This window comes from Lithobates pipiens, unplaced genomic scaffold, assembly GCF_037356315.1.
Source record: "Lithobates pipiens isolate NorthernLeopardFrog02 unplaced genomic scaffold, aLitPip1_a1.2 Scaffold_18, whole genome shotgun sequence".
In the NCBI taxonomy this organism is placed as follows: domain Eukaryota; kingdom Metazoa; phylum Chordata; class Amphibia; order Anura; family Ranidae; genus Lithobates; species Lithobates pipiens.
Window position 1 is genome coordinate 123,740,906 of NW_027507758.1, and position 13,335 is coordinate 123,754,240.

At 44.8% G+C, this 13,335-nt stretch overlaps 1 protein-coding gene across 1 annotated transcript in view; it reads right to left on the bottom strand.

Moving 5' to 3' along the window:
- Nucleotides 1-13,335, bottom strand: part of PUS10 (pseudouridine synthase 10) — a 105,906-nt gene that overhangs the window by 43,792 nt on the left and 48,779 nt on the right. Inside the window, exons 12-14 of the mRNA XM_077486061.1 lie at nucleotides 11,446-11,502; nucleotides 9,715-9,791; nucleotides 3,665-3,717 (exon numbers count right to left, since the gene is read on the bottom strand). Coding sequence (XP_077342187.1) covers nucleotides 3,665-3,717; nucleotides 9,715-9,791; nucleotides 11,446-11,502 — 187 coding nt within the window. The remainder of the gene's footprint in view (nucleotides 1-3,664; nucleotides 3,718-9,714; nucleotides 9,792-11,445; nucleotides 11,503-13,335) is intronic.

A 13,335-nucleotide genomic window follows, 5' to 3' on the forward strand; every position in this document is an offset into this window, starting at 1 on the left:
CAGATGCCATCCTTTCTCCTCACGCATGGAGATGTAGGCCTTCCAGGTACGATGGTATATCTTACGAGAAGAAGATTTCCATGCTCTCAACATAATTGGGATCACCGAGTCAGACAGACCCTGGTTCCTCAACACCTGGCTCTCAATAGCCATGCCGTTAAAGCCAGCCATGGTAAAGTAGGATGGAGAATCGGACCTTGAGACAGAAGGTCCTCTCGCAACGGCAGTTGGCAGGGAGCATCTGCCACCAGACGCACTAGGTCTGCGTACCAAGGACGCCAAGGCCAATCTGGGGCAACCAGGATTACTGGGATCCCCTCGGCTTCCACTCTGCGAAGCAGACATGGTAACAGTTTCAGTGGAGGAAAGGCGTAGATCAGCTGGTACTGATCCCACGGAGCCACCAGCGCGTCTGACACGTCTGCCCACGGATCTCTTGTCCTGGACACGAATCTTGGCACCTTCCGATTGAGACGGGAGGCCAGAAGATCCCTGTCTGGTGTGCCCCACCTCAGGCACAGTAACCTGAATATCTCCGGATGCAACGCCCATTCTCCTGGGTCCAGCATCTGGCGACTCAGATAGTCCGCCTGCCAGTTTTCCACTCCCGGGATGTAAATGGCCGACAGGGCAGGTACGTGTCGCTCTGCCCACCGAAGTATGTGAGCAACCTCCCGTGCGGCGGCTGAGCTTCTTGTTTCCCCTTGGTGATTGACGTATGCCACAGCTCTGCCGTTGTCTAGATCCTGAGTGGACACCCCTGAATTCTCATCGACCATGTGGAGAGGCACAGTCTGATCACTCTCAATTCGAGCAGATTGATCAGCAACTTGGATTCTTCCGTTGACCAGAGGCCCTGAGCCGAAATGAACCCCCATCACTCCACGCGTCCGTTGTGATCACTGTCCACTTCATAGGTAGGACAACTGAGATTTGTCCCATTTTGTCAAAATCTCCTTCTGCAGGACTCTGGTGTGGAATTGGGCATAAGGTACTGCCTGGAAGGAGGCTACCATGAGTCCCAGGACTCGCCTTCAAAAGCGGAGCCGCTCAGCAGCTACATGCATCATCCCCCCGGGGGGGGGGGGGGGTAGATAGGGACAGGGGAGAGAAGAGAGTGAGGTGAGGGATCGACCTCCCAGAGAATACCCAGCTGCTCAGCCCCGCAGAAGCAGGGAGAGCTGTACTTACCAGTCCTGAAGAGCTGGGAGATATTCCATCACAGACCCACTCACTGATCAGTATAGGGTGGCTGCTGGCCCAGCATACTGTGATGCAGACATCAGTAGCCCGGTCATATGTATGCCCCGGAGCATAAAAGCTCACTGACCACCTCTGGAGCTGAGGTTTCGTCATGGCCTGCCTAGCGTGTAGCTGCGGCCTGCACACGCTCGATGGCCGGACTGGGGAGACTACAAGGATAAGGGTATCGAGCCGGTCACCCAGCCGGCTGTTGATAGCAGATCACCGGATCTATCATCTTGCGCAAAAAAAAATCATGCTTCTACAGAAAAAAAAGCACGGGCCGATGGACCTGCAGGGTTCCTAGGTCCTTCCCCTTCACTAGGCAAAATAAAACTGATGACTGCATGGCAGGGTGGAGGGTTGTTGCCCAAGGGACCACCCCTGGGCAGAACTACGAATTCTGAGTGTTGTATTACAACTATTGCCTAGTATCTCCTAGTAATAGGGCATAACAACCCAATGGTTATGAGAGGAGCTGTGTCGGTCGGTGAATATAAGAGAAAACATATTTACTTCAAGTCTATTCTTTGCTACTACATAAAACACAGACCTACACTTGGCCATTAACGTAGTTGTAAAACCTCACATATACCCAGTGAAGTGCACAGCCTCAGATGATACACAGAGAATTGAAACAAATCCTCCTACATAAGTTTTACTAGTATATCTGTGATCTTTAGCTTTCTACACTCTTTGGAAAGTGTAGGTCATGTTAGAAATCTTTCTTCCTCTTTCAGCATCACATTGGGGTGGGTGGGGAGTCTGGACTTACACTGTGTGTGAGGTAATTGGACGAAAGGGACACCCCCCCCCACTGCACACAGGAACATGCAGAGGTTTAGTCTGAAAAGACAAGCTCCTTGCTAAACTTCCTCTAAACTGCCTCCTCGACACAAATTTTCAGCTACTGTTATCTCATGTCAGAGAACTTGTCAGAAATGACTCAAGCTGATAAGAGGAACAGAGCACCAGAGAGAAATGGCACTCAGAGCTTTGGGGAGAGATACAGATATATGCGCTTAGGTCAAAATTTCATGAATGGGAATTACAACCACTTTAATGTCCTGTAAACAGAAAGCTCCAAATTCTGAGCTTTTCTTGCACAAACCAAGATGGTTATCACTCCATTGTCAGCGATAATGAAAGTCTTCAATGGTACTTATTTATAAACAAACTTGTACAAACATCTCTGCATGTTGGCACATTCTTTCACTCTTCTGGGTCCATCTGACATTACACACTGACAGGCTAATTGCTCTAGGGTGGATAACTTCCCCCATCTAAAGCTGGCCATACCCATGACAAAGTTTTGTTTGTGGGTGGTCCTGTCCACCTCCCCCAGCCCAAAGTCCTTAATTAAAAAAATGAAAAGGTACCGGGCGGAACAATCAGCAACTGGACAGCAGCTGTATCAGCCACTGTATGGTTATTCTGACAGTTGTGCCTGGTAGCTGTCAGAGTACAATAGCTGCAGAAGGAGATTTGTCCATTTGTGCTGTATAGCATGGATGGAGGAATCCGCCTTCAGGCTAAAAAAAAATAATAATCTATCAGTAAACAGTATGGCCAGCGTAATGCAGGGTACATACTGTATGTTTTTTTTCTTTTAAAGCCAATGGGTACTTACACATCTGATGTTAGAGCAGCAATCTCCCAACTGAGCAATTGTATTCTGACAAGGGGACTGCCCCCCCTCCAGAACACAGTGATCAGCGCGCGCAGCCATTAGCTAATCAGATGCTGGTTTTCCAGCATGCTCGTTTGACAGGAGCTGGTTCGTTGGACGAAGAGCTGTATAAATGGACTGAACCGACCGTTTACTTGCAGAACCGACTGTTTATGGACGATCTTCGCCCCGTGTGTACCCCAACTTAAAGAGGCGTTCCCGCCCACCCACCAAAAAATGTTAAGTCAGCAACTACAAATATTGTAGCTGCTGACTTTTAATATTAAGACACTTGCCTGTCCATCGATCTTGGGTGCTGCCGCCGCCATTTGTGGTAAGGGAAACTGGCAGTGAAGCCAAAAGTTCCCTAACTGGCCCAGCAGTGGAGGAAAGAGGCCGAGGTTGTCGCGGCGCAGTCTCCCAAAAACCGCCTACCCCCCCGCCCCGAAAGGTGCCAAATGTGTGTGTGTGTGTGTGTGGGGGGGGGGGGGGGGGGGGGGAGAGTCAGATAAACAGAGCTTCCACTTTTGGGTGGAACTCCGTTTTAAGACTTCGTGAGCATGTTATGTAGTGGCAAACCACCACAAAAAATATGTTAATATTTTAGACAAAACCACACACTGCAGTAATTCTGCAGGGAATAATCAAGAAATGTAACCATTTCTGTCTACTGACACAAATATAAAATGCTGCTGAATGAAGAATGCCTTTGTAATCAATGGAATCAAAACAAATGCAGTAAAATAATCTCACCTGTTGACTATCTGCAAGTCTCGGACTTTGATTTTGTCAGAATTGTTTATTTTCTGCAGAGTAATAAAAATGGAAAATGTTTACCATTAAAACACAAAACACCCTTTACAATGAAATAGTAAATATTAACCACTTCAATACTGGGCACTTAAACACCTTCCTGCCCAGACCAATTTTGAGCTTTCAGCGCTGTCGCACTTTGAATGACAATTGCGCGGTCATACTACACTGTACCCAAATGAAATTTTTATCATTTTTTTCCCACAAATAGAGCTTTCTTTTGGTGGTATTTGATTACCTCTGCGGTTTTTATTTTTTGCTAAACAAATAAAAAAATACCGAAAATTTTGAAAAAAAAAATGTTTTTTTTTTGTTTCAGTTTCAAATCTTTGCAGATAAGTACGTTTTCTCCTTCACTGATGGGCACTGATGGGGTTACACTGATGGGCAATGATAAGGCGGCACTGATGGGCAGCGATGAGGTGGCACCAATGAAGTGGCACTGATAGGCGGCACTGATGGGTGGCAGATAGGTGGCACAAATTGGCACTGATAGCTGGCATGGATGGGCATGGATAGGTGGCACAGGTGGGCATGGGTAGGCGGCACAGGTGGGCATGGATGGGCACTGATAGGCGGCACAGATGGGAACTGATAGGCGGCATTGTATTATAATATATTGTACTAATGGATGCCAATCAGTGCCAATCAATAATGCATGCCAATCAGTGATGCCCATTGTGGGCACTGATTGGCATCCATTATGGGCACTGATTGGAATCCCTGATGGTCGAGGGTGGCATACCTTGTCCTGGGTATCCCTGGTGGTCTGGTGGCGTCCCTGGTGGTCCAGTATGGGCATCCTCGGGGGGGGGGGGCTGTGCTGATAATCGATCAGCACACACCCCCCCTGTCAGAGGAGCAGGCAGACGCGAGTGAGGAAAAGCCGATCACCGGCTTGTCCTATTTACACTGTGATCAGCCGTGATTGGACACGGCTGATCACGTGGTAAAGAGTCTCCGTTGGAGACTCTTTACCGAGATCGTAGTTGCCGGGTGTCAGACTGACACCCCGCAACAACGATCACCGTGATGCGCGCCCCCGGGGGCACGCAGCGGCTCATAATCCTGATCACGTCATATGACGTCCGGTCAGGATTATGCAACCACTTTGCCATTGCTATTTGTTATAGGGCGGGCGGCAAGTGGTTAAAGATTAGAAGCAACCTGCTGTGACAATGAAGATAACAATTTCAGACTATACAGGAAAGAATGAAAAAAACTGTACTTAAAAATATTTTTTTCAAACCAGACTTAAAAAAATAAATAAATTGCATACATAGAACAAGAAACAGAATAGAAATAAAATGTAGAGGAAATGTGTATAAAATGACATTGAATACACATGGTTACAAAGCATAGGTGACCTGCAGAATAAAACCATAATGGGGGATCGTGTAAATTTAACAATCCATTGGTTAGTTATTTTCAAGACATTCATAAATAAAACACCCTTCACAAATCAAACTGAAAAATGGAATTAACTGTTTTAGCAGGATTAGTTGGTTACAATACAAACAAAAACCAAGATAACATATAAATCGTTTATTAGTCAAGCACTGTAAAAATTGTTCTCTAAAATGGATCTCAATTGACCAATGTTTATTTTTTGTTTTGTTTTCTACATTTGTTTCCCCTTTTATTGGTTGAACTAGAAGGACTTGTGTTTTTTTTTCAGCCAGACTAACTATAAAACTATGTAACAGTACTGTATAACACAAAAATGCACAAACTTCTGGCTTCGCCTAGAGACCCACTAGATAAATGGACTTGTTCAAGATATTGTCATGTAACCCCCCCCCACAAAGCTGGGTTTTTAAAAAATAATACTTACTACTTCTCATAATTTTTAACCCCGAATTACATAACAAACCTTAATGACTGAACCCTGGTTTGAAACTTTGGCATGAGTATGCCCATATCATTGCAACTCGTTTGAACCGTGTGAATTATACCTTGTATATTTCAGGACAAACTGATCTTTCATTTGATGATCTATGTTAATGGATTGCTCCTGACGTCAGAGGAAAAAAAAATAAAAAATAGTAGAAAAAAAATATATATCATCAAAAGAAAATTTTAGGCTTCAGCTAGCTTTGCCTTTACAATGAATTCCATGGTGTGTGTCTTATAGACACAGAGGTGGCTCGGGAGCGAGAACACACTAGCTGCTTGCTCTGGTGGCACTCAGCAAGGAAGGAGGAGACAGGCGTGCCAACGGGGGGGGTCCCCCTGTGGGGGAACTGCTCTGTGCAAAACCATTACACAGGGCAGGCAAGTATAACATGTTTGTTATTATTGAAACAAAGCATTTAAAGCTTTAGTGTCACTTAAAGACCAGGTTCACACTATCCGCAGAGAAAAACAGTCTGTTTTTCTCTGCAGGTAATGATCATGCTGGGCAGACTTTGGGTGATGGTGCAAAGCATTTCCCCCAACTTAAAAGGAATGTCACAGCTGTGGTGTGTAAAACACAGGCTGATGCAGAGAGCTGCGGAGCGGTGTGGAAGAACTTCAGAGATGTTGAAGTGTTTAGCAACGCTGTCCCGCATCTGACAGCTAAGTAGAAGCACGAATAGAGCACACAGAAAAATCATTGTTTTCTGTGCGCTCCCTATGGAAGGCTGTGTTTTTATTCTGAATAAAATGCAGCTCTCTGACAAGTATGATGCTAATGATATCACTGACACTCATTAACCTAGATCAGGGGTAGGTAACCTTAAAGAGGTAGAGATCTACCTGAAAGACATGGGAGAAGTCAAGGATCATCGGGCACAGTGTCGCTTACTCACACCTGATTTAAATCTCTAGTTGCCGAACTAATTTGTCATAAATGCATGCTTTGCACCACAATCATGAGTTTAAATCAGGTAGTGTGGAGGCAACATATTGCCTCCTCACCACCTGTCAAACAAACTCGGATTGCTTTTTAGAGGAGTAGCAGTGCCTCCTGCACTTGTGAATGAGCCCTTAGTTGCATTTGGCAACTGCACCCTTAATGCTCATTCACACATAAAGTTCCCTACATCCAGTCTGGTATTTCTGAAGCGCCTGATTAGAGCCAGAGGCTCGAATAGGATTCAAAAAAGGGTGGACTCGGGATGCAGATCACTGCGAACCGAGCCCACCCAGGTGTGTTACAATAGAAAATGAACATTCTCTATTGTAACACTGATCCTCCTCCTGGTCAATCAGAAAGCGAGTCTTTAGACCCATCACCCGATTGGCTGAAAGGACAGGCAATCCTATTGGATGCCTATGAGGGAAGGAGACGCAAGACACAGGCCGCCGTGATGGAGGAGAGGACACAGGAGCCACTGCCCGCCACCTAGAACAACCGGCAGATAGCGAGTGAGCAGGTGGGGGAGGTGTCACTGCTTTAGCTACTGAGGCAGCAGCCAACAGTGAACACATGCTGCAGCAGGAATTAAGCATCTTGTTGCTTTTGGTGGTTGCTACTGCCTGTCAATCGCACCCCATTCAAGTAAATAGGGCTACTCTGCAAGAGCCCGCAACTGCATTCTTCTGGGGATCCACAGGGTTAAAACAGGCAGTGAGAAAGCAACACAACACTGCCTGCTTTAACCCCTTGTTTACTGTACTGCACAAGGTTGCAGGGCGCTTGCAGAGCGGCCTCACTCGCTTGTGCAACATTCACCCACCATGACAGGGTGTATAACTCCTGCTGTGGCTGCAACACATGTACACTCCTGGCTACTGTAGTTATATAGGGTGCGGTTGGGCAGGGGCGATAAAAAACACATCCTATTTATGGGGTTTTACCATTCCCCAAACAGCAAATGTTAAATGACCCCTTACTGTTCTGAGCCCCTTATAAGGCTGCTTTCACACTGATGTGCTGTGGTTTACGTGCACCGTGGATGCAGCGTAGTGCATCTGCAACGTTCCTGAGGTTAGCTTCACTTTGCCATAGACTTCTAATTATATCCATCTGGTGTGGTGCATTTCTGAAATCACACCAAAACTCTTGCATTCAGAAAGTGCACCAAACCCTCCAGAATATAATAGAAGTCTATGGCTATGCGTAGCAAACCCGGAGGAAAGCTGCAGGTACACTGCACACATCGGTGTGGAAGCAGCCTTATATTATTATACCCAGTGTATTGCTTCACACTGCCCTGAAGATCTCTTCTTTCCTGCTGCTGGCACCACTCTGGAGATCGCTAGCTGGAATAAGAGGTAGAGTGCAGTTGGTATCACTCCGGGACAGAAGCCAGCACTTCAGAGGAGGCATCGGCTTATGCAGCTCTTGCTCCCTACTAAAAGCTCCACCTTTACAAGTAGTCCTTCTGCGTTGCACTTAGTTTGATGCTCTAGGATGGCGGGTCAGCAAGCCGAGACCGCGATCTACCAAGATCTACCTGGTTGCTGACCCCCGACTTAGATCAAACCTTGATCTATTTTATCTCTTTTTTTTTTTTATTACGCAGATTTAATTTTAGTGAGGAGGAAATAAAAAAAAAAAGGTTGTGCAGAGAAACCAATCAGCTTTTAACTTCATCTTGTTCAGTAAAGCTTTGAAAATGTTCTAGCATTTGACAGTTGAATAATGGTGAAGCGGTTTTCTCAGACCTTTTAAGGGCCACACTGAGATACTGCACTTGAGAGAGGATGAAAGTTGCGATAAAACCAGCAAAACAGAGCTGGTTGTTCAATGTACATGAAAAAAAAAAGTCTTTTTTGCACGGACTGAAAAAACTTGCTGATAAAACAAACTACCGTATATACTCGAGTATAAGCCGAGATTTTCAACCTCTTTTTTGAGGCTGAAAGTGCCCCCCTCGGCTTATACTCGAGTCATCGCCGTCTGCCTGCCCGATCAGCGTGTCGAGCAGACAGACGGCGGACATTCTACTATTCAAAAGCCGCGCCTCCGTCTGTGATAGGCGGAACACTCAATTTCCCAGCAGTCAGTGGTCCGCCTATCACGGACATCCGCTCATCCTCATACTACGGACGAGGATGAGAGGATGTCCGTGATAGGCGGAACACAGACTGCTGGGAAATTGAGTGTTCCGCCTATCACAGACGGAGGCGTGGCTTTTGAACAGAGGAATGGCCGCCGAGGCGCCGACGAAGAGCGGCGATCCTGGCATGGCTGAAGGACGGAGTCTCGGGACGAGACGACAGAGGCACGGGATGGAGGCTCGGGACACAGGTAGGCAGGACACACAAGGCTGCACGGACACACACACAGGGATGGATGGATGGACACACACACAGGGATGGATGGATGGACACACACACAGGGATGGATGGATGGACACACACACACAGGGATGGATGGATGGACACACACACAGGGATGGATGGACGGACACACACACAGGGATGGATGGACGGACACACACACAGGGATGGATGGACGGACACACACACAGGGATGGATGGACGGACACACACACAGGGATGGATGGACGGACACACACACAGGGATGGATGGATGGACACACACACAGGGATGGATGGATGGACGGACACACACACAGGGATGGATGGACGGACACACACACAGGGATGGATGGACGGACACACACACAGGGATGGATGGACGGACACACACACAGGGATGGATGGACGGACACACACACAGGGATGGATGGACGGACACACACACAGGGATGGATGGACGGACACACACACAGGGATGGATGGACGGACACACACACAGGGATGGATGGACGGACACACACACAGGGATGGATGGACGGACACACACACAGGGATGGACGGACACACACACAGGGATGGACGGACACACAGGGATGGACAGGCATGTCTCACCCTCGGCTTATACACGAGTCAATAAGTTTCCCAGTTTTTTTGGGGTAAATTGGGGGCCTCGGCTTATATTCGGGTCGGCCTATACTCGAGTATATACGGTATTTACTGTTGTGTTGCTATAAATTTGACTTGGGATAACACCAGAAATGGAAAGGTATGAGTACACTGTAAAAGGATCTTCTTACCTCCTGGAGATCCTTCATGTCTTGTTTGTTAAACTGGACTTTATGAGGATTTACTATTTCAACTGCAAAGGGTCTTCCTAAAAAACAAAAAAACAAGCTAGTAAACATGTGGCTCAGCTGAGGTTCTGGATGATTTCTAAATAAAAAAAAAAGGTGGCATATAGTATCCATATCTAAATACAACACAAAATAAAATCTTCAATTATTTGCTTTCTGTGTTTAGAAACAATATAATAACAGGTTACCCAAGAAGCAGCACCACACCCTAATAAAAGCTTTATTTGGTACCAGGAAGCCCTCCAGACTTTCTGAAAGAGGTTGTAAACCGCTGCACTTTTTTTCTTACCAGCAAGGCAAAGGCATAATGTGCTCATATGCATCACATACTAGCACAATATGCAAAACTTAACTGAAAACGAACCCCATCATTGCTGGAGACAGCTTCCATCTTCACCTGTCTTGCTTCCGGGTCCACAGCCTCTGGCTCTGTGACTGGCCAAACCCGCAATGACGTCACTCCCACGCATGTGCATGGGAACCGCCGGTTACGGCACAGGGCTCTGAAGGAACAGTGCAGAGCGCACTGCAGCTTTCCCCCGATCTGGCTACCACTGGCTCCTGCTGCTGTTAAGACAACCAGAAAGTTTTAGGCTCCATGCACACTAGTGTTTTTTTAAAATCTGAGAAGCTGTTATGAGCATTTTTTCTGCTCCTATAAGCTAAATAGTGTTATCCTATGTGTCCATGCACACTACTTTAATCCATTAGCATTTTCTGAGCTTCAGCATCTAGGAGCAGAACAAAAAAAAAAAAAAAAAAGGAGTTTTTGGGAGCATTTACCCAGCAGAAAATACTCCTAAATGCTACTAACCGCTTTGTTCAAGCAGTTTTTTTTTTTTTATTTCTTCATGCACTGTAAAAATGCTAAAAAATGCTTCTAAAAGTTACTAAAAGGCTACTAGAAGCTGGCATACTATTATCAGCATTTTCATAGCATATAAAAAAACGCTATTGTGTATGGAGCCTAAATGTTTTTAGCTGCTGTAAGTTTGGAATAAGCTTAGTGATACTGTTTGATGGATTTTTAAACTGGTTTCACACAGAAGCAATTTGAAAACATTTGTATACATGGTCAAGGACATAGAGGCCACTGCACAGACATCAGGCGTTATGCAATTGTATCAATCCTGAGCCAGCATCTTAGTCTAGGAAGTAGATATAACACCTCTGGATAAGGCCTCAACACAGAAGGCATCCTAAGCAGAAAGAAACCAATGGAGAATTACAAGGGGAAGTACTTTGATATTCGAGAGGTAATAAATAGGCACACACATTATGCAGCATAAATGAAGCGAACATGAAAAACATAATATGAAAGGTCGGCTTTAGGTTAACAAAAGAAACCTGTAGCGAGGAAAAAAAAAGCAAGAAGGGGGAGGATGGTGTTACCATTTGCTGAACGTTCTCTAAGAATATTAACTTTTTTTTTCAGTATACCAAAACCCAATCAAAATCATCCTGGAAAGGGAACTCTAATTACCTTGGCTGCTTCTGGCTTAAAGTCACTGCCCAGGTACGAGCATGCAGGTTAAAAAGTCATAGTGCAGTCCAAATGCTTGATCTGCATACTTTTTACAGGAGTCTCTGAGAAAACTAGAGCCATTGGAAGAGCATAACAGAAAGGCAACTAGAATTTTTGGACAGCAAGGTTGTCTTCATTATTTACAGTACCTCTACCAAGGGTCCTGACGTCCACATCTTCCCTTCCAGAAGATGAAAAGTTGAAGCCTAAAAAATATTGAAACATAAAACATACCAACCATCATTATAAATGACTGCTTGCCTTTTGCATTGCTTACAAAAACAGCATTACTAGCCTTCATTCGGTTATACAAAAGTAATATGAAATTGTAGAAATGTAATGCCAATATATAGAATTGTGCCAAATAACAAATTTGGTTGCATTATTATTTTGTGTTTACATATTTTTAACTACAGTGCCTTGCAAAAGTATTCACCCCCTTGGCATTTTTTTGTGTTTTTTTGCCTCACAACCTGGAATTAACATGGATTGGAACACACCCACAACTTTGAAGATTTTTTTTTTATGAAGCAAACAACAAATAGGACAATATAACAGAAAAGGTCAATGTGCATAACTATTCACCCCCCTAAAGTCAATACTTTGTAGAGCCATCTTTTGCAGCCATCACAGCTCCAAGTCGCTTTGGATAAGTCTCTATGAGCTTGCCACATCTTACTACTGGGATTTTTGCCCATTTCGCCTTACAAAACTGCTCCAGCTCCTTCAAGTTGGATGGTTTGTGCTTGTGAACAGCAAGCTTTAAGTCTGACCACAGTTTTTCTATTGGATTGAGGTCTGGGCTTTAATTAGGCCATTTAAACACATTTACATGTTTCCCCTTAAACCACTCAAGTGTTGCTTTAGCAGTGTGTTTGGGGTCATCGTCCTGCTGGAAGGTGAACCTCCGTCCTAGCGTCAAATCACACACAGTGGTACAGGTTTTGCTCAAGAATTGAGCACCATCCATATTTCCCTCAACTCTGACCAGTTTCCCAGTCCCGACTGCTGAATACATCCCCACAGCTTGATGCTGCCATCACCATGTTTCCCTGTGAGGATGGTGTTCTTTAGGTGATGTGATGTCTTGGAGTTACGCCAGACAGAGTGTTACCTTTGTAATAAAAGGGGGTAAAGGTTGCGCTATGGAAAAAGTAATTGAAAGAGGGGGCTGCCGCTACCAAATATTACCAGCCTGGTAGGTTGGAAAAAATATGAACACTATGGTGGCAGCTATGGCGCTCTACCTGAAACAGCAAATGTATATGTCCATCTACTATAATTCAAAATTCACCATAAATAAGGATTAATTAGAATCATCACAATATTAATTAATTCAACATGCAGATTGCAAACTGAAAGAGCTAGTGCTTAAGTGCAAGTAAACATCTGTTAAATTTAAGAATAATGATGTCCACAATGAAGAAGTAAAAAAAAAGGTGGTATTCACAGCTATGTGCAGTATAAAGTGCTTGAAAAATAGTTTTAAGTATATATTTTTCTAATTTTACTTCACCAACTTAGACTATTGTGTTCTGATCCAATACTTTTTTTGCAAGGCACTGTATTGCCTATATAAATTAACCCTACATGCCTTCAGAGTGGGACCCATATGTTCTTTGCAAAGAGGATCCCAGGAGAAGATAAGCTGTCTGTGCAGCAAAACAAGTGTTACAATACCTTGGAGATGGGGGATAAGGGTCTTAGTCACACCACAACACCGTGGGGGAGATTTACTAAAACTGGATCACACAGAATCTGGTGCAGTTGTGCATCTTAACAAATTAGTTTCTAAGTTTTAGACTACATTCACACCTGAGTGTTTCAAAGTTGTGTTTTTACTGTGATTTTGCCAAGTTTTTGTTCAGGTCACCAATGTAAAAAGCAGAAAAACACCTGTAAACTGCCTCAAAGAAGCTCATGCTCTTTTTTGAGCTTAGGGCGTTTTTCAGGCATTTTGCTTCAGGTAACACACTCAGATGTGAACAGGTGCCATTAAAATCAATGGGATTTTGCTTGTTGAGCGTTTTAGGAGCTGA